Below are 25709 nucleotides of genomic sequence, written 5' to 3'. Positions count from 1 at the left end.
AAGATTTTATTTTGATTCTTCTGTTTACTCAGATATTTATTTCCTTTTGCCCTGGGTTCTCATCAGAGACAGAATATAGCCATTTCAACTTTAAGGAGATGCCTGTCTTTAGTCTTGTTGCTTACTTCACACACCCGAAATGATGAGCTTAAATTACAGTGAAAGGGTGTATTGTCCACATCCAGTTACCATCTTCAACACTCATCCTACTGATGAAAACATTAAAATTCTTGCTACTAGTGAAGGGAGCTCTGTTCATGAGGACAGTCTTTGAGCAGGAGTAAATGAAGTCACCTGGGGCCAGATGTCACACTGGTTCATTTTAGGGTGTTGACTCTTCCTCAGGATCCAAGTCTCCAATTTATACGGCCCACATAAGTTAAAATTCTACAATTACCTCTCTTATTCCGATGTGCAAAATTCACCTTTCATTAATCATTGCACTAAAATGTCTATGTGGGCATCTTCCAAATCGCTTAAGAAATCTCCTTAGCTCGTTTCCTACGCCATTAAAGCTGGTGTGCAGTTGTTTGAGAATCCTCCCGATTAGCCAGAACCTACCTGTTCTCTGACGTTTGAAAGGTCCAGGGTATTGTTTAAAGCAGTTTTTGCAGCTTTGTAGGGTTCCCAAGCATCTGCTAGATTAACTGTGATCCCCATGTAAATACTAATTACCTGAAAGAAAAGACAATCGTTCAGTATTTGTTAAATATCTACTCGCTTCAAGGCAAGGGGCTGGGAAAATACAAAGTTAATAGAAGACATCACCCACTCCTTCAAGTTTAAATGCCGTTCCAGTGAAAAACCAAGATTTTCCAAATATACAGGGAAGTGGTTTTCCTTATGAGCACTTGGGAACAAGAGTGACTATTAAATGTTGCTATTCATGGGAAAATAACTAAAACAAGGTTTTCCTTTCAAACTGCTATGTGTAGGATTCCTTGGATGAACAAAAATGAAAGGGGAAAGAAAAGTAGATACTTTGACTGGAGCAGGGGTTTTCCCAAACATTTTCATCTCACCTTTATACTCTTAAAATCAAACTAAACTTGTCCCCCAAATTTCTGTGAGCAGAGTGGCATTGTGTTTCACATTCATTCTTTTTAAAATTATATGCAGTCCCTCTTTATCCCTATTAATATTCTCCTTTAAAACTCTTTATGGTCTAATATTTTCTCACTAGCTTTTTATTGGTTGGCATTTGGCTGGCATATCTTTTATTTTATTTATTTATTTTTAAAAATTCCTTTATTTTCAGCGTGCCAGGGTGCTTTTCCAGGAATGTATCTTGTAAGTATCATGTAATTGGACTTTGACCTTCCTTAATACTAAAAGTGTTTCTGAGTATAGCATTATGGACAGAACCTCTTTGTTACGCTTAGGCAAACGAAGCCAGACTCTCGGAACTTTCCTCTTGGCTACTCAACTCCCAGCACATGGGTAATAGGAAGCATCATCTCCTAATTGTAGGCTGCTCTTCTCCCCAGTAAAGCTCCTCATTCAGGCCCCTCATAATAGCTGGTAAGAAGTGAAATAAAATCTGCTCCCTGAGGACGTGATCCAATTCACTGTCCTCTGTTAAAACCTCTACGTGCAAAGAAAACATTTCATACATATTAAGTACAATGTCAGTCTTAAACCTTTAAGAATTAATATTTTTAAGTGAAATAACGTTTAAAAAGTTACAAGCACATCCTTGCAGTAATGTAAACCTTGGCCCCATTAACATTAGCTTATAGATAAAACTTACTATAAATGTGCAATTCCTATTCACAAAGTGACAAATTAGGTAAATTCTGCTAGCTTAGATTCATAAAATAGAAAAGAATAAAGAAATGCTTATGTAACTTAGTTGAATCTCAGTAGCTAAAGCGAGATACATTTTAACACGAGGTTTTACCTTGAGACTATCCATTTAAAGAAAAAAAAACACAAATGGAAGCTTCAGGAAATTTTACTGACTGATTTATTCCTTCCTGATTTATAAAATTCTCGACAGGCTTAAAGTAATTTTACTTAAGTGAGTTTACGTTTCATTATTTCAACATTATGACCTTTGGATTACAGGCCAAAAGAATGGAAAAATCAGTTCTCCGGCAAGCTTATCATAGAGAGAAAAAAGACTAATAGCAATACTTGCCCAATTATCTGGAAAGTATTTATCCACTATCTCTCGCATTTTTGCTTGATGGGTATGAAGAATGGAAGGCTCAAAGTAGAGAATTACATACAACATGGCGGCCTGATTTGCCAGAGCTGTGCTCCGATGTTCTGGCAATGGATATGCTGAGACCTGCAAGACAGAGACCAGACCAGGAGAGGCAGATGTTAGCAACAGCTGAACTTACATGTGCCAAATAAATGACCTAGTTCTAGGACACATCAGCCTCTCAAAAGTCCGTGTCCTTTGAGGATCCCGGGTACTGGAAACAATTCTCGGATTATGGCATTGGGAACCAGGGCCTTCTTTCTTTATCTCTAGCCACATGACATTCTCTTGATTATCCTTGACTCTACTGCAATTCTAACTCTTTTCCCTAAAAAAAGAAAAAAAATGTAACCCTGCGTCTCCCACTAGTTGTCCATTTCTGAGTCTCTCCCATCACAGACAAGCTCTTAGGACTGACAGATTCCACACTCACTGGTGCTCTCACCTCCTGTTTATTCTTCAACTCACTGACATTTGATCTCCACCATTACCTCAATGGAACTCCCTAGGGCCACTCATAACCTCACAGTCAGCTAGTTCAATGGACTCTTTTCAGCACTCTCACTTAAATTCTCTGAGGAATGAAATTCTCTCCTCCTCTGGTTTCCCAGACACCACTCTCTCTTCTCAGTCTGCATGCTTTGTGCTCTGCTTCTCTCTGTCTTTCATATGCTGCTGAGTCCCAGGGCTCCATTGCCTCATGTATTAGGAATCTCTGGCTCCACGTAGTACATGGCGCCTCGAGGACCATGAGCAGAAAGGGAGGAAATTATTACAAGGACAGACACAGCAATGCCTCATGGAGCCCGCAGGCAGGAATGTGGTCGGGTCCTGGGATGGGCCTGGAGCTTCGAACCAGAAAGCCTTCACTGTTTCTCCCCTGGCTGTGTTTGCTCAACTTTTCTCTCTCTCCAGACTGTTCTCTATCACATGGCAGAATGAGGCTGCCCAAACTCCAAGTCTTGCATGTTGTGGGTAAACCCATGTCCAGAAATTGTTTCTCAGGCCCAATTCCAAATTACCTGGAGACAGGGAATCTGATCCATCTTGGGTCAAGTGACTGGCCCTGGTCCAATCAGCTAGGGACAGAGGAGGTGGAGGGTAGAGAGAGGGGTGGACACACAGCACAACCACAGCTCAACCCCGGTGTTAATAGAGGTCACAGGGCAAGGAGAAAATTGAAACACACTCCCTTGAGATATGGACAAAATGGACCGCCTAAGAGGCAGAAGAGTTAATAGAAGGGTTAATGAGAGGCAGTAAAGAAACAGCGTGGGCTTTGAAGTCATACAGGCCTGCATTCAAATTATGGTTCTGCTGCCTACTTATGTGATGTTGTGAAAATTATGTAAGCTCTCCAAGCCTTATTTTTCTCAACAGCAACATGAGAATAGTGCTGTCTATTTTGAAAGACTATTGTGAAAAATAGAGAAAACAGTATTTGAAAAAAACCTCCTATGATTCTGGTTCATGTTGAATTCTCAATAAATGGCAACAAATATTATGGAGACCTGGTATCTGCAGGTAGCTCCTCATTTTGAGTTGTCTTAAAAAACCAAACAAAACAAATAACAACCAAAAACTCTTTATTTACACTTAACATGTTCATACAAAAAACTAGCAGGCTACCTAAGAACTATACAGAACAGGTGTGCTCTGTAATAAATGATACCCAGTTATCACAGGTCCAACTCTTTACTCTCTTCTAGTAAGAAAAAATATATATAATACCTAAAATTATGTTTTCTTTAGGAAAATGAAGTCAAATGGTAACTTTCTCTGGTACCATTTTGAGTGAGTGAATGGTACACATACTAGAGAGGAAAGTGAGCCTTTCCAACCCTGCTCATGCTGCCTCATTTGCCTGGGCTGTCCGGATATCCCCTTTGTCACCTGTTGCAATCTTGCTGCCCCTGTCATGTGCTTCACAACACTCTGCACTTCCCCTAAGATAACACCCATCTGGCTTTACTGGAATTCTTTTGTCTGTCTTCTTTCTTCAGCTACAAGCTCTTTATGAGTAGGGACCAGGGCCTGCCTTCTTCAGCAATGGATCCCCAGCACCAAGCACACGGACAGCCACATACTGCACACTCAGCAATCATTTCTCAACTGAACGCCTAAAAGAATGCATCTTCTTTCCAAATATAGCTCAAATCTCATCTCCTCCTTGAAATCTCTAATACTGCCCTAATTAATATCCCTCTTTCCTTAACAATTCCAAGGCACAACTCAGAAAGTTTTAAATAGTTTCTAGCTGCTTTTACTCTTCTGAGGAAGGAGAAAAGAAAGGAGCAATTGAGGAGGAAGGTGAAATCAGTCTTTTAAACTATTAGGACAGATTTAAAAATAGACTTAATCCCCACCTGGTTGTAAATATCATCAGATCTTAGCCGACCGATGACCATGCTGATGAAGGTCTCGTTGATAGGCACCCTCTGGAAGTAACTCTCAGGATAGTTGGGTGGTCTTTTGGCTCCTGGTTGGCTGGAATAACCTGTACTTCGAAGCAGCTTACAAATATCATCCATATTCGAATCAGCAGAAGATCGAGCAGCACTGAGCCGTGTTTACAATGGGAAATAAAGGGCCAAAGAAACCGCATATATTAGAAATGCAAAGTCCAGCAAAGCAGAAGAATTTCAGTATAACTTACTTTATATAATTTTAGATATGACTGTAGGTCAACTTATATCCCTAAAATTCAAAATTATATTTTCAAAAAGCCTGTTGTAATATACCAAACTGATAAGATGGGTTCCTGTATGTATGTACAGTTTTATGTGAAGGTCCATGATCCGTTTCCCTAAAATCCTTGGGGCTGGATTTGTTTCAGAATACAGCGTTTTTCAAATATAAGAAAGTAATGATACATATATCATGTACGATATAATACTCCAGCAGGGTCTTAGATGGCATTCCATGATCAAGATATATTAATATTTCTACAATAAAATATATGAACATTCACACAAGTGAGATAAATAAAGACTGTCTATAGCCTCATGTCTGCTCCAGTCAGGTGCTGACTCCAAAAGATTTCAAGTTAGGTCAGGTTTGCTGCCAACGTAGTTGCTCTGTATGCATGTTGTGCATGTGTGTATGTTCATATATTTTTGTCAGAGTTCTTTGGATTTCAAAACTGTGGATAAAGAATGTGAACCTGCACCAATTTTCATAAATTTAAACAATAATTTTTAAAAAGTCTATCAATTTCAAGTGGGATATACCAACTGGTTTTTCTTGGTAAGATGTACCTTCTACAGAGATTTAAGCAGAACATCTGTGATTTTTCTGGTGGCTTGAAGTAGTAATCCCCCAAAGAGACTCAATCTTAGACTTGAAGATGACCTCCTATCTGATGTAAGAACCTCCTTTACTACTGCTCTGACTTGTAATTGTTCAGTGTCTCTTCAGTAGTGGATCCTCACATTCTAATGAATTAGCCATTATACCCTAAGGGACAAAGCCAGATTGTCAAAGCTGGGCTTGATTAGCAGATTTTTTTCTTCTTCTTCATGTTGTTTATGGTTTTTGTTTTTCCAGGTACTTTCAGAAATAGAGGCAAGACCATTCATAGCCCATTTTAAAAAACATGGATGGTCAAACTGATGTGAATGAATTACGCATGCTGGTGGATACTCTCCTCACATCCTGATAAAGCTAAAGGAACAGGCCAGCTGAGTAGCCTAATTTATTGCTGAGAAGGCAGCAGTACCAAGTGTGGCTGAAAATACAACATCCCCAAACAATCCCTCTCTGTTGAGGATCTGCCTTTTTGCCCTATTTATTTTGTCCTAATTTGTAAGTCTGAAAATGTTAATTCTAGCCTGCACATCTTTAGCCCAAGTTACTGACTCCTGCTTATTGACTGTTTCTTCCCCGAATCTTGATTATTTCTGACATTGACCCTGTATCCAGATTCTGACTCATTTATTTAACAAATTGAAAACTGTACATTAGGGACTGAAATCACAGCTGGTTAAGGTGGGTCCTGTTTTTAAGACCCTGCTTCTTGAAGTCATAGCTCTGTAAAGACACATGTAACACATGGTTGGGATGTGTGTTACTGTTTGTTCTGTTTTTGGTTCTACATATACATGGGTAAGAATTCACTTTCAACCTGGCCCTGAATGATAACTTTTCAAAATGTATCAACCTGAAAATGATAACAGAAAACTCATTCATTTCCTTACATCTGCCAAGGAGTAGTATTTGAAAACTTAAAAAAAAAATTCATTAGACTGCCAAAATTCCCAAATTAATCTTTCAGGTAAGGAAAATTCACATTCCTTTTAAAAAAAAACTGAGGTATCATGATGGACATGATAAGCTATATATCGCTAATAATCTATAATAAATTACTCTATATATACTAGATTATATGACATATAATCTATTATAATGATGATGATATGAAACACAGATTGTTATATTTCTACATTATGTATTATACTTAGAAGTGATAAGAATCTTACACTTTTGCATTCTAGATCATATTGCTGCTGTTCACAATAAAAGGAGGATGGAAACCTACACTGTACTTTACCAATAGCAGTGCTTTTGGAGGGTGTAGTCTTAGCCCAGGGATACCTGTATCGATAGTAAGAAACGAGCATTCTCTCTCTGATTTCTCCTTCAATCTTTTGGTCGATGACCAGGAGCATAACTCCATATAAGTACAGTGCTTCACACTATGACGAGAAAAAGACAACAGCCAAGTTCACAGGAGTACACATGCTTATGGAGTGAAGCTGATAATGTGTAAAAGGATCACTCTGCTCTGGTTCCTCCTAAAAACTTTACATTACAAGGAGAATGCAGGTTCCCCCCAAAGGGTTCTCACCTTCTGTACAGAATGAGCTTCGAAAAGTTTATGCAAAATAAAGTTTAATTTACAATGACTATCTTTCAGTTGGTCTATTTTTCATATTTTGCTTGGGATACCAAAATGGAATCCCAACATTATGAATACATAATAAGTCATTCACTTATTTAACAAACATTTCTTAAGTGATCATGATGTACTAGGTACCAGGCTAGATGTCTGGGATGCAAAAGATAAAGAAGATAGGATTGTTACACTGAGGAAGCTCATAACCTGCACATAATCTTTATTCACTTGTAGCTCTGCTCAAAGTCTACTATGTTCTAAATTCAGACAAAGACCTGCCAGTTAGAAGATAATTATCAGTTTATTTTGCTTCTCCTTAAAGAAGGATACACTGTATGTATTTGTGACTTACAGGAAAAAAAGTAACGCTAAGTTTGACATTCTTGATTTTTAAATTTTAAGTGGTCACTACTACTTACTAGAAGTTGTTTTCCATCTTCATTGAGAAGCACCGTTTCTAAGGTTTGCTGAATATAAACACCTTCATTGAGATCATCTAGATATCTAGAAATGAAACCCCAGAGCAAGTTATTCATTGATAATAAAAATGTTAATATCTCTGAAGAAGGACAGTAAAGATTTTTAAAAGATTAGGCAAGATACCAGGCATTCTGGCCTTCAAATAGTTTGTGGCCATTCATGCTCTTAGGAATAGATTGGTGAGCAGGAACTCATAGTGATCAGGGCCACAGATTATTTATGGCCACTCCAAGTAAAAGGAATATTCCATAGTCCTGATTTACGAATTACAGATATCTTGGGAATAATGGCATAAAAACATGGACTAGTTTAAAAGCTAATGAATAATGAATTCTTATGGGCTAGAAGGAAGACAATATTGTCTGGTCAGGGATAAGAAGGAAGGCTATGGTTACCAACGCTACAAAAATAAGTTCCTTTTTTTTCCACTTCTCATATATAATAAACTAAATTAGGATCAAGATTGAAAGCCAACTGACTTGGTACAAAGCAAGATGATTATAATCCTTAACAAGAGCAGGAAATAATATTAAAACTCTAAAATACTTAAGATGACTAGTGCCACAGGAAGGAAAAGATAATTATCCATGGTATGAGCTAGTAAATTTCTTAGTAACTCAGAAAGATATACACGTTCTAGTCCATCCCTTCTCCCTCTCCACTATTTACTATCAAAATAAGCTATGACTAAATTAGTCAATACCTGTTTAAGTCTACAATATATTTATGCACACTTTGAAATGCTAAATAAAATCTGGTCACAATTTCTGTGTTGTTTTCCCGAAACTCTTCATCTAAATCCTGTAGCTCTGGCTTAGCTTCCAGTTTGCTTTCCCATAATTCTGGACCCTAAGAAGAAAAACACATTTATGTGAAACATCAAGAAAAGAGTCACAAACCAATAGAATTATTGGTAACAATTTCAAAACAGTCTTTTAAAAATTTGTTCTTATGCCTCAAAAGGGATATCAAAAATTGAAAGCAGAGGAACAGAAAGTAATGAAGATCTCAGAAGCACAGATATAAAATCCCTTTGAAAGAAATGGACTTGAATTGCAACAATTGACATGCTTTTAAGTGTGGGGTACTTCAATGTGAAACACATTATACCAAAGTTATCTTTTTAAGATTTGATTATACTGTGTTAGGGCTTCCACACAGTATATTATTTTAAAGTTAGTTGATACTAAATTTGGTTGAAAAGCTTTTCTTTTTAACTCCTTCTCCATAATTACTTAACCTCTCAGAGTCTCCTGGTTTCCAAGGAAAGCATGCTTTTGTAGAAAAGACTGGTAAGAAAAGCTGTTGAGGAAGATTACCTTAAAATAGCTGAAATCAAATATGATATCTCCGTATTTCTGTTGATCAGCTCGGTCTTTTAACCTGAATACAGCAGGAATAAACTCAGAGAGCCTCAGAAGTTCAGCAATGATGGCATTGCCACAGGAAACAATTCTTAGGATTGCTTGGCCACAGAGGTTATTCTCAGCCAAAAAGTCCAACATCGTGAGGATAATCAACTACTCTGTGCCCGGCCACAGGAAAATGTGTAACTGGCTTCAGAGCTGGGGTCTGTAAATCATCAGATGAAACCAGGTCTGCAGATATACTGGCCGCTCCATTAAAGGACCTGTATCCCCCCCCCCAAAAAAAAAGTATGAAAATCTCCATTTTTTTAAGGAACCACGTGAAACACACACACAATATTTTTCTTCCAAACTCACTGAAAAAAAATTTGTAACACATAATGAGTTCTGATATGGAGGGAGGGCATTTAATTTCCACTCTTCATGTTTTCCTTGTAGAGGAACTTTGCTAAATTGCTACTCTTGGCCTCTTTCTCAACACTTTATTCACTTCTCTCCATGAGAAAAGACTTGATGTAGCTGATTCCTGAGCTTGTGAGAAGGTTCCAAGGTGCCCTACATTGGGAACAGATTATTAAATTTTCCTTACAGGAATTGTACCACTTCTTTTACCTTTGGGGAAAGATAACTATGTCCTAAAATCTACTAGAATTAGATGAGGGAACAACCTTTAAAAATGTTTTTTTCAGGGGATTCCCTGGCAGTCCAGTGGTTAGGACTCTGTGCTTTTACTGCCGAGGGCCTGGGTTCAATCCCTGGTTGGGAAACTAAGATCCCACAAGCTGCGCGGCACAGCCAGAAAAAAAAGAAAAAAAAAGTTTTTTTCATATGTCAAGTATGGGAGGTCCTGTTATTGAGACTAATATATGCCTGAGAAATGTGACAGGGTGACTCTAAAAGTAAGGACAACTATTTCATACTAAGCAGTGGAGAAGTTCTGATTAGGAATGTATCTTCAAATGATATCATCAAAACTTCTGACAATAAGTTTTATGCTTAACAAAATTGAGAGTAAAGTTGCAGAAACTCTGTACTCAATGGACAAACCAAGAACAAGTCAAAAGCTGGCTTCATCAAATCGTGATTTCGATAATACAGTGTTTTGTACTCCACAGTTGTCTTTCATAGTATGAGCTTTAAATGGGTAATTTTTGCAAAAAATTTCCAAGGCATCATGCATTTTTCCAGAGGGCCTCCCAATTCTTTTTCACCTCATTATCTTTTGAAGTGTTAATTGTGTCATCATCTTTGTTGCATTTCTCTCCTCTAATTGTTAATTTAGCTAGGTCATCATTTGTGAACTTCATGGAAGCCTAAATTATTTTTCAACTTCATAAAGGCCTGTGACTTCCCAACATTTGCACTTTCACTTGGCATTGGGATCCTGCTCTATCAACATGATGTCAACAATTAAGAAAACTGACCAAGAGACTTCCCTTGTAGTCCCGTGGTTAAGACTCTGTGCTCCCAGTGCAGGGGACACAGGTTCGATCCCTGCTTCGGGAACTAAGATCCCCACATGCTGCATGGCCTGGCCAAAAAAAAAAAAAAAAAAGACTGACCAAAAAGAAAAGTAAGAATTTAATGACCAAATAGACAGCTTTGGACAAGGACAGCTGAATGAGGACTAATGTTACAAGTGGTCAGTTTATTAAGATGTTTACATCAATGCCACTTTTGAGTTCCTCTGTAGCCACAGCAAAACATTCCTCAATGCCTGTCACACATTTTTAAAGTTCACCCACGTGATGAGCTACCTACTGTAGGTATCTATTACCTGGAAGCTCTGTATAACCCTTCAGGGTTTTCTTTTTTCCTTTTGGAAGTTTCTATCATTGACTCACAATTTGGAAATGTCTTCATTTACTGGGATGCTGTGGCAGCAACTGCTGGCTCCTCAACAGTACTTCCCACTCACCTACTCCTTTCTTATTCTAGAGGACAAAACATTCAGATCCTCACTTTCCCTCCCTTGAAGCCAGGTTAGACATGCGACTCACTTGTGACCAATGAGATAGAAGAAGTCTATGGCAGAACTTTTAGGAAATGTTTTTTTTTCTCCAGCTACAAGGAGAGAGGCATGTCAAGAGAAATTTCTCTTGTTGCTCCGGCTATCCCCCTTCTTCTTGCCTTTGAGTGTGGTCCAATGAATATTTGATGCCTGAAGCTGCAGTAGCCACCTTGAGACCATGAGGTAACAGGCCTAAGAGAAAAAACACCAAGAACCTGCAGACTGGTGCGGAAGGAAAGAATCTAAATTCTTAATTGATGTTACTGATTCCTTGATTCAACTGTGGCACTACCTACCTCTGTAATCCTTGTTAAATGGACTGCTTTTATGGTTTACCTAATGTTAATTGGGTTCTGGATTATATGCAGGTGAAAGCATTTCCAATGATACAGATTCACTTACTCAACAAATATCTACCCAGTGCCCACTATGTGCCAAGCACTGTTTTAGGACCTGAGGCTACCGTAGTGACCACAACTGACTTCCTGCTTTCATGAAGCCTACATACTATTGGGAGTGGGACAGAGATAAACAAATAAACATATTACATATCAGGCTTTGATAATGCTGTAAAGAAAAGCATGACAAAGGGATGGAGCGTGTGTTATTCTACATACAGGAGAGTGTAAAAGCCTCTCTGGTAAGATGATATTTGAGCAGAGGCCAGAAGCAAGTGAGGGATCAAGCAGTAAGGGTATCTATAGCCCCTAAGATGGTCCCCAATGACCTCCACCTTCCTATTCACTCCCTGAGTGTGACTTACTGTCTCCCATCTAAAGAAGGGAATAGGGCAGATGTGAAAGATGCCATTTCTGAAATGAGATTGCAAAAAAGACTGTGACCTCTGGCTTGGGAGCCCTTTCCAGCGTGTGTGTCTTGGGAGAAACAAGTTGTTAGGTTGTGAGACAGCCCTGTGGAGGAGCCCTATGGGACGATGGAGAAGTCTGCCAACCACCACTTGAGTGAGCTGGAAAATAGATCCCCCCAACCCCAGTTTGTGTTCACAGCACAGCAACCTCCCAAGAGCCCCTGAGCCAAAGGCACCCAGCTAAGCCACATAGCTGATTCCTGACCACAAATGTTAATAAGACAATAAATGCTTATTGTTTTATAGCCACTAGGTTTGAGGGTAATTTGTTAGTTTACTGATAGTGATCTAAGAGAAGGGCATTCCAGGAAGGGGTTACAAGTAAGTACTACGGGACAGAAGCAGAGATAGGGGAGGTGGAGTTGGGTCCCATAGCAGAGATTACTGAGAAGCCACTACGGTTGTCCACAACTCTCTCTCATGAGGGTTGTGTATAATACACATTAAGGCATAAATTAGTAACAACTGTGTTCAGTTTTCTCTGTGATGCTTGCTTGTTAAGACACGTTGATCTCTAACAGGCTGAATTTCAGATAATTTCATTCCATTTTTCCCACTGAAACGGACTGCCTTGGAAAATAAGACAAGTGAGAAAATAAAGGAAAATGAGAACAAAAGTCACCTGAAGTCCTCTGAAGACCACTAAACTAACCCAGGTCTCAGGAGGATGAAACTTTAGACTCAATTCAGAGAAGGTAAGGCTATGATGAACAGGTCTAACTGCTACCATTTGGGTATCAAGATAGGACAGACAACGTGGCCAAAGAGAAAACAGCTTAAAGCAAGTCAACATGACCTGCCTTCTTTCCCAACAAACAGACAGACAGATATACTCGCGCCTGCACGCATGTGGTCAGGGAGGCTTAGGCCTGGGAAAATGACTTAAGTCAAAATTCTTGTGTGTCCAAGTCTTATTTTAATCCTTTTTACCTAAGAGTTACACTGCAGGCAACTTTCAAAATATTATTTGGCTAAAGTCTTTGGTAAATAGCCTCACTGTTGGCTGAAAAACTGGTCCTAAAGAACAGAATCTAAGAAGCATAATTAAAGATGCCTAATCATGTTGCAGTGAACTCAGAGGTAGGTGGCTTTATAGAAGATGTTAAGACTTAGTTGAGATTAAAAAAAAAATTCACTCTAGAATGAGATGCAAATAAACATGGTAGAAGAAGCTATATTAAATCTTCCTTTTTTTTAAAAATTGGGGTATAGTTGCTTTACAATGTTGTGTTAGTTTATGCTGTTCAGAGAAGTGACTCAGCTATATGTATACATATATCCCCTAATTCCCTCTTTTTTGGATTTCCTTCCCATTTAGGTCACCACAGAGCACTGAGTAGAGTTCCCTGTACTATATAGCAGGTTCTCATTAGTTATCTATGTTATACATATTATTGTATATATGTCAATCCTAATCTCCCAGTTCATCTCTCCCCCGCCCCCAACAAATCTTCCTTTTAGAGGTTCTGCTGGTGCTAGGGATGAAGACAACTCATAAAGACCAGCTTTCTCAGTAGAGGCTCTCTTACTATTTGACATGCAATGAAACCAGAGATCCCACTCAATTTCCTAATTTTGTTTTTACAAGGCACCCAGAAAAGTGGTTGTAACTTCATTTTCAAGAATTTGGTACGGAATTATGATTTTTAGTTTGGAAAGTAATCCTAGACAAAAGACAACATGCTTTCAAGAATAAAGCATGGCAACATCATACCAATTACCCAATGAGTACAGAACTGAATTCTGAAAATTAAATTGCCCTGGGAAGAACCAATCTTTATCCTACTCAGAGGACAAAAGAAGATTGATCTATTTTAATCCTTTTATAAAACCTCAGCTCCATAAAGAAAGAAGCACTGGTCTCCACCAATCCGTTATCAGGAACAAACTATAGCGGTTGTTGATCAAAAGGGACCAGCATATCTCTTCCAGAAAAGTTCTAAAATAAGCCTAATCACTCTAGTCTGAGAATCCTGAAAAAGAAAGAAGAAAAACCGGAAGGTGTTCCCTGTTGTGGGCAAAGGCAGTAAAGCCTCTCTCTCCCCCTTCTCCCAGCAACTCCTAGGCTGGAGGAAGCTCCACGCACTTGGAATCAATCAGGAGACCCGGTTCCATTACCGGCTCTGTGTTTTTTAGTTTTTTTAACTGTACGACCACAGACAAATTAGGACCCTCGAAACTATTTTTTGAAATTCAAAGGACTTTGGCATGTCGTACATAGGTGGGGGAATTAAGGTGCAGAGAGGAGCAATGATTTGCCCAAACTCACAGCCCGTGGTAGAACTGGAATTCAAACCCGGGTCCGTCAGACCGTAGAAGTTTCCACCAACCACTCAGGTTTCTGGAGAGTAAATGGAGAAATGACGACGTCCACGGAACACTGCTCCCGGAAACTTGGAAGGCTCAGATGCAGACTAAGCAGCTGAACATCACTTCCTAAAGCGCCAAAGAGGTGTGGAAAATTGTTTCCACCTGAGTGGAGGAGATGCAGAGCCTGGACTGCAGCAGCAGCTCCAGGAAAACCCTCAGTCCTCCACGCCAGGCTCCCCCATCCAGACCCCACCCCATGCCGCAGAAGCCCCCACCAAGGCCAGCGCGGCCCAGCCCTGGGGCGGGGGAGGGGACGGAGGACGTGAAGGAGTGGGCGCGCGCACACCGCCCCTACTCACCTGTCACGCGGGCCGCGCCAGGGCGCACGCGCAGGGCCGGCGGTCGCACGCGGAGTCAGCGCCCCGGCCACCACCCCTCCGTCTCCGCAGGGGTTCCCTTCTACCCCCAGCCCTTATCCACAGCCGGCCAGACCCCGGCTTCCGCCCGGGGCTCCCTCAGCCGTCACATGACAAAAGGGCGGAGAGCGGGGCGGGGCGTCATGTGACCACTCGCCGGCGACGACTGATGACGCCTGAGCCCGCGCTCGCCGTTTCAGCGACAGGGGAAGGGAGTTAAGGAAGTAGTTGGGGGTCCTGGTGTGGGGAGTCTGGGCGCAGCCAGACGGAGCTACATCGGGCAGCCAGGTAAGGCAAGAGCGGAGCATGGCGATGGGGAGGGTGATGGGAGGTGTGGCCTCCCTCTCGGGCTCTTCGCCGGTGCCGCGAGCTACGGTCTGTGGACCTGTGTTATGGTCCTGGTTCTTTTCACGCCACAGCAATGAGGCTGGGGCGGTTTACCTCCCTCTCCAAGACGCCATCTCTCCATCCTTGGGCTCTATGTGTGTGGGGCAAAGATCACGAATTCTTTTTTTATTTTTTATTGAAATATAGTTGATTTACAATGTGTTAATTTCAGGTGTACAGCAAAGTGATTCAGGTAAATATATATGTATACTTATATATATAGAGAGAGAGTGATTCAGGTAAATGTGTATATATATATTCCTTTTCAGATTCTTTTCCTTTATAGGTTATTAAGATATTGAATATAGTTTCCCGTGCTATACAGTAGGACCTTGTTTTGCCTATTTTATATATCGTAGTGTGAGATCACGAATTCTTGATCTAAATAAATCTGGTTTGAGCCGGCTTTCAAAGCAGGGCCTTGGGCAGATCGTTTAAATAAACTCTCTGGGCGTCAGTTTCCTTTTCTCTCCTATAAATGGTTGTGAGGATTAACCATAATGAGAACGAATTGTAGGGGCACCAGTTTATGGCTTGCCATAGGGAACCTAGAAATGGTGGTTTCCGTTATTGATGTAGCTCTGCCAAATCTTTATTGGTCACCTATTTTGTGTGAAGAGCTGTTCTATGTTATGTGGAATCTGTCAGAATTCTAGTTTAAGTTGCTCCCAGGGTGAAAGAGTGGCAGATATGGGAGCAAGTAGTTATGATGGTTTTTAAAATAGAACGGGGTGGGGGGGGAGGGGGAGAGAGAGAGAGAGAGAGAGAGGGATAGTGGTAGCATGAAGGAGAGAACAAGCAACTGAGAGGGCTTCATAAAGATGTAACCTTGCATATTGGAAAAGAAGATACAGTTATGGCTGAACTTGTATAGGGCCCTGTGGATTTAACGGAGGTCAGCACAGTATCTAAATTATTTGCTCTGTGCATACCACTTGTACAGAAAGATGAGAGGAGTATTTTTATTTTTATATTAGCTAATAATTGGCCTCACCTACAGAGAATCTTATAAACCTGCTCTGATCTGAATGTTTGTGTCCTCCTCCTACCCCCACCCCCCAATTCCTAAAGCCAGTGTGATGGTATTAAGAGGTAGAGCCTTTGGGAAGAGCTTAGGTCACGAGGATGGAGCCCTGCTAATAGGCTTAATACCTTTATAAAAGAGGCTCCAGAGAGCTCCCTTGCCCCTTCTACCATGTGAAGACACAGAGCTAGAAGGCCCTGGCCATGAATCACCAGAAGAGGGTCTTCACCAGAATGCGACTATGCTGGTGCCTTGACCTTTGGACTTCCCAACCTCCAGAACTGTGAGAAATGTTTTTGTCATTTATACGTTACTGTGTCTGGTATTTTGTTACAGCGGCACCAACAGACAAAGACAAGGCCTGTTAGGGAAGGCAACATAACATGCTAGCGAAAAGCTCAGGAAATGCATAACCTTGTTTTAAACTTTCTTTGAGTCCATAGGTACAGAGAACAAAACAGTCACAGTTCCCTGGGGAAGGCTCCAAAGGGGGTTAGTTTAAACCAGGGTTTCTCAACCACTGCACTGTTGACATTTGGTGCCAAATAATTCTTTGCTGTGCGGGGCTGTCCTGTGAATTATGTACTTTGCTGTACTTAGTGGGAGAAATAGGGAAAAGTGCGTTTAGTCCATCTTTCGCCTCCAGCCATTCTCTTTGCTCCTCGATCTGAGTCGTTCCTTTTGATAGTGCAGAATTAACAGACGAATGTTTTCCCCACCTCTCTGCAAGTGTAAAGTTTCATTGGAGTAATGTGAATTTTGCATTCATATAAGGATGGCTACCATGTAGCAGACACTTTACATTTATCCTGGATTACATTAATCCTTATATACACTGTGTCGTAGTCAGCTCAGGCTGCTATTAAAAGAATACCATAGACTGGTGGCTTAAGCAACAGAAATTTATTTCTCACAGATTTGGAGACTGGAAGTTGGGGACCATGGTGCTGGTATGGTTGGATACTGGTGAGGGCTCTCTTCCTGGTTCGTAGACAGCCACCTTACTGTATCTTTTCATGGTGGACAGAGAGAGCAAACCCTGGTGTCTCTTCCTCTTCTAATGACACTAATCCCATCATGAGGGCTCCCCCCTCATTTAAACTTAATCAACTCCCAAAGGCTCCATCGCTATATGTCATCACATTGGGAGTTAGGGTAAACATAAATTTGGGGGGGACAAAGTTACCTCAGTGTTCTCCATACTTGAATTATTTGGGGTGCTTCATAAAAATACAGTTTCCTCAGTGTCCACTAGAGACTGATTCAATAGGTCTGAGATAGTATCCATTAATAACTATTTTTAGTAAGTATTTCAACTGATTCTTAAGATCAGACAAGTTTGAGAAAACTACGAAATTTAATTTCGGGGACTTCCCTGGTGGCGTAGTGATTGAGAATCAGCCTGCCAATGCAAGGGACGCGGGTTCGAGCCCTGGTCCAGGAAGATCCCACATGCCGCGGGGCAACTAAGCCCCCGCTCCACAACTACTGAGCCCGCGTGCCACAACTACTGAGCCTGTGCTCTAGAGCCCGCGCTCCACAACAAGAAAAGCCACCGCAATGAGAAGCCCGGGCACCACAACGAATAGTAGCCCCCACTCACCGCAACTAGAGAAAGCCCGCGCACAACGACGAAGACCCAATGCAGCCAAAAATAAATAAATAATAAATAAATTTATTTTTAAAAATTTAATTTATTCTTATAATAATGCTGTGAGGTAGATGTGATTATCTCCTTTTTACACGGGAGCTAACTGAAGATAGAGAAGTTAAGCAACTCAACCAGAGTGATGCAGTTTTAAGTGGGGTGGACAAGGTGGAATTTCCAGGCATTCGTGTCCAAGGTCAGTTCACTTATGCGCTATTCTGTATTGCTGCTCACAGTATTGTATGATTAACTTGATGGTAATATTTGCTCTCATTGTAAAAGATTATATGCCAGACATTATTCTGAGTGTTTTGTTATAGGTATGAACTCATTCAGTCCTCCCAGTAATCCTTGAAGTTGGCACTGGATCATGCCCATGTTGCAGAAAGGAAAAGTGAAGCATTGAGAGGTTAAATAACTTGCCTAAAGTTATTCAGCTACTTAATTGGCAAAATCAGGCTTCGAGCTCATGTAGTCTGGCTCCAGAGGCTACAGTGTTTAACCCCTACTAGAGTTTTTAGTCATTAACCCCTACTAGTATCACCTCCATATTCTACTCTATAATGTAACTAATGTTTATTTTTAATATAAACGTGTTTCATGTTATCTTTAAGTAAAATTAATATTCCAGGAAGATATATCATGTTCATACTGTGGCTTTACTCCATCTGGCTTACCCCCTGGTGTGTGTGTATATGTGTGTGTGTGTGTGTGTGTGTGTGTGTGTGTGTGTGTGTGTGTGTGTGTGTGTACACTTTGATAATTGTGTTTCCAGAACAGTGCTATCCAGTGCAGTAGCCATTAGGCACATGTGGCTATTTAAATTTTTTTTTGATTTTGCATTATTTTAATATAGCAAAGCATTGACAAGAATAATAAATAGGCAACTTATTTGATAAATTTGGTTTTATAAAAATATTTGTTGAACACAGTTGCTTGAAAAGAGGCAAAAAGACAGTATGTAAAAATATTAGTGATGAAATATTTACATATACCTATTTCAAAAATTAGAATAGAAAATATTCTCCATCTAGAAGCATTACTTCTGAGATTACCAGGTTCCCTGGCACCTGTAGTGTTTCACAATTTAAAAAATCATGGTCTTCAGAGAAGAGTCGTATGAAGGTGTCAACAGTTTCACATTCATATCATGACATGCAGTTTTGAAGAGAATCACGGGAAATTCTATGAAAAATTAAAATAATAAGACCACATTGAGATAATATATCTTCAGAAAAATACTAGTGTCATAGTATTAAAGACAGAGATGGCTAATAAACTGATTAATGAATGTAAATATGTACCAAGAATAACAGTTTCTTTTTTTTTTTAAGTTTTGGTAATCAATATAAAAAGATTTCTAAATCTGTTTTAATGCATGTAGATATATGTTACTATTAGTTTTTAAAAGTGTAGTTGACTTCCAATATGGCTATTTAAATTTAAATCGATTAAAATTAAATAAAATTTAAAACTCAGTCACGCTAATCACATCAATAGTCATGCTATTATGACTCTCAGTAACCACTGCTAATCAATAGTCACACGTGCCTAATAGCTTCTGTATTGGACAGTGCAGATTATAGAACATTTTTGTCATGGCAGAAAGTTCTATTAGACAGTGCTGCTCTAGACAATTTAGACTTACACTAGAATCAAGATTGACTAGAAAACTGAATTCTTGAACCATATCGTTTGATCTTTGCAGGATTGTGTTTTTTGAGTAACAGTTGGTGTTATAATAGGTATACCCCCAAATTCTAGATGGCTTTGCACAATTGAAGTTTTTTATTTCTTTCATGCATGGAGCCTGTTTGGTGGGCAGTTTTCCTCCAAGCAGTGAAGTAGGAACCTAGGCTCCTTCCATTTGGTGGTTCTCTATCTTCAGTATGTGGCTTCTAAGGTCATTGCTTGCCTGTTTCAACCTGACAAATGGGAAAGAGTGTGGAGATAGAGTGCCATTTTCATGGATGGGGCTGGAAATGGCTTCTGTTTCACTGCCTTGAATTCAATCATACTGCCACACCTAACTGCAAGGAAGGCTGCAAACTGTGGTCTAGCTGTACGAGCAGGTTGAAGAGGAAATGGGTTTGGTGGGCACTGAGCTGGAATCTGCCACACGTGTCCTGTCCTTAGCTTACCTTGAGACATAATCTAAGAAACAGTCCTCAGAAGCTTACTATTACTGTATCGTAAGAATATTATTAAGGACATTTTTCAGTATGATTCTTATTATCTCATACGTGATGATCCGTGCTGCCTTGATTGCCATGGAAAGCCTTATTTTTCTTGAGTTCTTGGCGTACTTTATGGAGAAAGAGAATTCTGTAATTTTCACTTTTTGTTTTGCTTGTCAGGAAATCTCATAGCCAAATTTGTATTTACAAATATAGTGCTGTGTAGAATCATAAAGAATCCTAAAGCTTATATGATTACATTCTAAATTTTCTCATGTACTTGGTTTTCCCTTTAATCTGTTTTTCGTTCCTGATTTTTATGAATTTACATATTTTCCATCTTATTGCATATGTTTGTGTTTATATTGTGTTAACCATCCCAACTTGTTTGGTGTAATAAAGTGAGATTGTAAATAAATACTGTCTTTCGCCAAAACACACATATTCAAAACACCATTATTGTTGTTTTTTTTAAATTTTTTTTTATTGAGGTATAGTTGTTTTACAATGTCATGATAGTTTCTACTGTACAGTGAAGTAGAGTTCCCTGTGCTATACAGCAGGTTCTCATTAGTTATCTACTTTATACATATTAGTGTGTATATGTCAACCCCAGTCTCCCAGTTCATCCCACCCACCCCCCCCACTGCTTCTCCCCTTGTCATTATTGGTTTTTCATTCATATACACGGTCATGTCTTCTCTCAGTGTGAAATTTTAACACCACAGAAACTCCCAGAAGATAACATAATGAGAACCCTTGTTCCATCATCTGGATTTTAACATCTGTAACATTTTGCCATATTTGCTTCAGGTCTTGATTTTTAAGATCATTTAAAGAAAAAAAACAGATAAAGTTAAAGTCCCTGGACCTATAAGGTCTACCTGGACCTTTATCCTTCATTAAGACCCTCTATGCTATGTTCCAAAAAATACTTGCTGAATATTTGTTAATTGAATGATTTGAATTGATGACGAGTTGTATTGTGGATGTTTGTAGTAGACGAACACCTCAAAAATAGAAATTAACATCTTAAACATCTTCTCTGTGACCTTCCCTTTTTATACCCTGTGTCATTTTTAATGAATCTAATGATTGACAGGCCTACTTGTTGAATGAATGGGTGAATTTAATGAAAAGGGACCAATAATTGAGAAACTCCTGTAGTAATCCAGTTGTGAGGTAAACATGGTGGCAGTGGAGAGGATTGGAAGGGCCACAGATACTAGGCAGCTCAGAGACAGTCAAGCAATCTGTCCATGGTCACTCAGCAGTACAGGGGCAGAACCTGAATTCATGCTGTATCAGTATGGTTATGAGAAAATACCTTTTTTGCTACCACACAGCCTTTCCTCTAAGCCTGTGTAAATTCTCTCCACTTTTCTGGATGGTTTCAGTGGACTGAATTTCAGGTGGTTTGTGAATTAAGCAAAGATGTCTTTTTGTAGGGAGCTTTACATAAGTAGTCCAAAGCTTAAAGAGTTGTTGATTGAAGATACAGATTAGGGAGTGTTTTAATATGAAGATAATAATTGAAACTATTACAGTGGGTGAGCTACCAGAAGATAAGAATTTACAGAAAAATTCTATTTTTTTCTTAAACAGAATCTGGGATCTCACCAAGTCTATAAATCTTAGAACCCAGAGGAACTGTCAGAAATAAAAGTTTTCTTATAGTTTTCAGAATTCAATATGTATATGTGTCAGATAAGTTAAAAATTACAGGTTTTCAAAATTCTCCCTTATTAAACTATTTTATTGCTACTATGTTCATTTTTTTGGAAGAATGCTTTATATGAGCAATGTACTTTTTCTGACACACTTATGTTTTAGGTTTTTAGGAACTGTGCTGTTGTTGAATTCTTCAGAGAATCAGGGAATCTTTTGGAAGAGGGTGTTCTCCCTCCTTTATATACTGAAGTACATCTTCTTTATTTATTGAAATTCATCTATTGTGTTTGGTGGCCCAGATGATGGGACAATGCTTTGATATCCTTTCAAGTGATATAGAATGTAGATAATTGTGTAGCACTTGTGGGATATTGGATACATTCATATGGATGTTTATAGTGGTTCTGTTTTCCTATGCAGTTATTATTCTTATTCATAAATTTTGTTTCATTGTGTTTGAAAACTTAGGTAATAATTTCAAGATGCCAGGGCGTTCCACTTCAAGTTCAGGTTCAACTGGTTTTATATCCTTCAGTGGTGTAGAATCTGCACTCTCCTCCTTGAAAAACTTCCAGTCCTGCATCAGCTCTGGAATGGACACAGCTTATAGTGTTGCTTTGGATCTTGTGGAAACTCAGAGTAAGTAATAATTAAAATTTATTTCTTTTGTGTCTATTTTGATGTAACCCTGAGTGGTGGCATTGCTCTAGGGATGCAAGATACCGCTCACCTTTTGGGTAACCTTGGGACAATCATTTAATCCCTCTGGGCATCTGTTTTCTCATCTTCTTTTACATACCACATAGTGATGTACTGCGGATAAGATGAGATTGACTCATTCATACGTGTTCAGACCCCCATGAGCCACTAGAGACTGCACTAGAAATTTATGGGCTGTAACATGAAGGTATCTGACCTCAAGGAACATACAATCAAAAGTATGTGACATTTGTGGGACTTCCCTGGTGGCGCAGTGTTTAAGAATCCGCCTGCCAATGTGGGAGACATGGGTTCGATCCCTGGTCCAGGAAGATTCCACATGCTGCTGAGCAACTAAGCCTGTGCTTCACAACTACTAAGCCTGCACTCTAGAGCCTGTGAGCCACAACTGCTGAGCCCACACACCGCAACTGCTGAAGCCTGAGTGCCTAGAGCGCATGCTCCACAACAAGAGAAGCCACCGCAATGAGAAGCCTGCGCACTGCAACGAAGAGTAGCCCCTGCTCGCCGCAACTCGAGAAAGCCTGCGTCTAGCAACAAAGACCCAACACAGCCAAAAAAAAAAAAAGTATGTGACATTTGTGAACTGTACAGTATACAGCATTATGATAGTTATTTTCCAGTAATTGAACTATATTTTGTTCATGCTTAATTACTCAGTAGACAGACCAAGCCGATGCTAGGGGTACTGGTAAAAGAAGGCCTCTACAAAAGATGAGAAAAGTTCAGTCTTGCTGCACTTGACCACAATTTTTTGATGAGAAGATCTAGAAAGATGTTATTTGCTTTGTTTGGGTTAAATTTGTTTTTATTTTATATTATATATGGAAGCAGGGGAGCAACATAATCGTTTTGTTTTCCTTTTAATATCACTGTTTTTCAGCAATTTGATGGTGGTGTGCCTTGGTGTGATTTTCTTTGTTTATTCTGCCTGGTGTTCTTCGAGCTTTATGGATTTGTAGGCTTACAGTTTTGATCAAATTTGGAAAAAAATTCTGCTGCTATTTCTCTCCCCTCTCTTCTCCTTCTGGGGCTCCAATTACATGTATGTTAGCCTGCTTGGTAATGCCTCATAAGTCACTGAGGCTCTGGTGATTTTTTTCAAGTCTTTTTTTCTCTCTGACTTTAGTATGAATAGTTTCTTTTGCTGTGTCTTCAAGTTCATTAGTCCTGTCTTCTCAAGTGTCTAATTGACTAAATCTATCCAGGGAATTTTTAATTTCAGAGACTGTATTTTTCAGCTCTAGAAGACATGAAAAAGAATTAAATGGAATCTTATTTCTCTCCTCATTATGCTCATGTTTTCCTCTGTATGCTTGAGCACATGGAGCGTATTTATAATAGCTACTTTAATATCCTGTCTGCTAATTCTGGCATCTCTGTTGCCACTTGTGTGTATTATATTGTTGAGTTTGGGGATTTTGTCATCTTCTTTTAAAGAGTATTGACCTTTGTTTTGGTTGGCAGCTAAGTAATTTGTGGATTAGGCTGATCCATCCCAGGCTTGTTGTTAAACTTCCTTAGGGCAGGTCTAGTGTAGCTTTACTTTAGGGCTACCTTAGCCTTGTTACAAAGCTTGCTCTTTGTGGAGTCTCTGTTGATTGCCCAGAGAGTTCAACGAAAAAGCTCTACTCTGCTGGATGGAATCTGAATGCCTTCCAGTCCTGCGTAAATTCTGGGAATTGTTCACTTCACAGCTCCCAGCAGTTGTTCCTCAGCAGCTTAGGATTCAGCATCAGACTCAAGGGGATCTCTGTGCAGATCCCTCACGGGCTTTCCCTGCATGCCCCCTTCTGTCTTGCAAAACGCCTGCTACTCATCCTCCCTGAACTCCAGTCTCTCTCTTCTCAGTCCTTTAAGACTGCTGTGCTCCTCTTGGATTCCTCCTCCATTTTCCAAGCAAGAGGGCAATTGGAGGACTTACCTCACTTGCTTTCCTTTTCGCAGGCATCCCAGTTCTGCTCTGCCTATTGTCCCACTGCCTGAAAGCCGTTGCTTCATATATTTTGTCCAGCCTTATAGTCACTCATGGCAGAAAGGCCAGTTCCATACTAGATATTCATTCACAGCTGGCAGCAGAAGTCACCCATCATCTTTAGTGGGTGGCCTCTAAGGGTCTTACCCCTGTCCAGCCTGATTTGTAGTCTCTTTTTGATGGTGTTGGATATTCGGCTTTGGTAGGTAGTCCTGGGTAAACTCATAATAAGATCTTAAATCATAAGAGAGAAGGGCTGGTACGTAACCTCCTGGAGGATTGTAGTCAGTTTTTTTCAGGATTTGCTTTGAAGGCTTCTTAGTATGTTTGATACCGAGTTCATTTTTGTTTGTTTTTGTTTTATTTTTTTAAAATAAGTATATTTTGATGCAAAATGCAGCATCTGTTTCATTTAAAAAGAAATATAAGCATCGTTTTTTGAAAGATTCATGCTCTAAAGCAGGGATTGGCAAAGTTTTTCCATGAGGGGTCAGATAGCAAATGTTTTCAGTTTTGTGGGCCATGTGGTCTCTGTCGCAACTCCTCTGTTGCAGGTCTGACAATTATTATAAAAATAGTTTTGACCCTGTGGACCTTGTGGAAGGGTCTTGGGGACCACCTCCTGAGAACTGCTTATGAACCTGAATTGGAGTGCTTATGAGCAAGACTTTGGTGACAGGAGAAACTCCCTACAGAGAGGATGCCTAGGGTGACCCCCACTGGAGTAATAGAGCAAGAGCTTGTTAGGAGAGCAGTTTTCTTGTGACGCCCGACTGAGGTGCCGTCTGAGGACCCAGAGAGTAGAAAAACACCTGGTATTTAAGTAAATTTGAAAGTAACTCAGCCTCTAACAGTAGATGAAAGACTTTTAGGAGACAGAGCCCATATTGCTACTTAATTGCAGGATTTGGAATCAGCCTGATACGGTCTCTAGTCCCAGTTCCAGCTTTAGTTCTATAACTTGCTCAAAGATAGGTAATTTCTTTGAACTTCTAATTTTTTATCTGTGAAATAGAGATAAAAATGCCCATTTTATAAGGTTGTTGGGGTTAATAAGATAGTATATGCAAAGTGCTGTTAGTGTAGTGTTTATTCAATAACTATCAAAAAGTATAGGCAGCAATTAGAAATTTAAGGGTCAGAGCTTAGAAGAAGGGCCTGTGATGTGAAGAGGGGAGCAAAGGTGGATGAGTTTGGAGTCTATTTAAGGCTTTTGGTTTGCGTGCAGCTAAATCAGTAATTCATGTTAGCCAACACTACAATGATTAATAAAGGTTTCTTCCTTCAGGTTGTTTACAGTTTAGCTGGGAAGCAAGACATATACATGCTGTTCAAACATTAAGTGAACACTGAGGGCCTAAACATTGAACATTAAGGTCCTGAAAGAAGTTAGGACTTTATTATTGGATGGTTTAAAGTAGAGGAGGAATGTGGCAAGATCCAAGTCTAGAAAGATAACCTCATGGCAATACTGAGGATGCTGCGGAGGATGGAGATACCTCAAGTAGCTAATGAAGTTATTTCAGTAGCTCAGGTGGAAAAAGTAAGTTCA

The 25709-nt window shown here is 39.8% G+C and overlaps 2 protein-coding genes across 7 annotated transcripts in view; one reads left to right on the top strand and one right to left on the bottom strand.

Moving 5' to 3' along the window:
• The window catches only part of WASHC5 (WASH complex subunit 5), a 53844-nt gene extending 39165 nt beyond the window's left edge, over positions 1 to 14679 (bottom strand). The window contains exons 1-10 of one of the 4 annotated variants that reach the window (XM_067711290.1): positions 14499 to 14679; positions 14099 to 14265; positions 10951 to 11153; positions 8903 to 9213; positions 8287 to 8432; positions 7523 to 7607; positions 6803 to 6903; positions 4576 to 4768; positions 2141 to 2293; positions 562 to 675 (exon numbers count right to left, since the gene is read on the bottom strand). In XM_067711290.1, the coding sequence (XP_067567391.1) occupies positions 562 to 675; positions 2141 to 2293; positions 4576 to 4768; positions 6803 to 6903; positions 7523 to 7607; positions 8287 to 8432; positions 8903 to 9088 (978 nt within the window). In that variant the 5' untranslated portion in view covers positions 9089 to 9213; positions 10951 to 11153; positions 14099 to 14265; positions 14499 to 14679. The remainder of the gene's footprint in view (positions 1 to 561; positions 676 to 2140; positions 2294 to 4575; positions 4769 to 6802; positions 6904 to 7522; positions 7608 to 8286; positions 8433 to 8902; positions 9214 to 10950; positions 11154 to 14098; positions 14266 to 14498) is intronic. The other 3 variants (XM_067711289.1, XM_067711291.1, XM_067711292.1) reach the window with 3 other exon arrangements.
• An 11-nt stretch (positions 14680 to 14690) lies between these two features.
• Positions 14691 to 25709, top strand: part of NSMCE2 (NSE2 (MMS21) homolog, SMC5-SMC6 complex SUMO ligase) — a 224349-nt gene continuing 213330 nt past the window's right edge. For all 3 annotated transcript variants that reach the window (XM_067711298.1, XM_067711295.1, XM_067711296.1), the window contains exons 1-2: positions 14691 to 14843; positions 21931 to 22101. In XM_067711298.1, the coding sequence (XP_067567399.1) occupies positions 21945 to 22101 (157 nt within the window). In that variant the 5' untranslated portion in view covers positions 14691 to 14843; positions 21931 to 21944. The remainder of the gene's footprint in view (positions 14844 to 21930; positions 22102 to 25709) is intronic.

This window comes from Pseudorca crassidens, chromosome 17, assembly GCF_039906515.1.
Source record: "Pseudorca crassidens isolate mPseCra1 chromosome 17, mPseCra1.hap1, whole genome shotgun sequence".
In the NCBI taxonomy this organism is placed as follows: domain Eukaryota; kingdom Metazoa; phylum Chordata; class Mammalia; order Artiodactyla; family Delphinidae; genus Pseudorca; species Pseudorca crassidens.
This window is presented reverse-complemented; position numbering and strand designations above follow the sequence as displayed.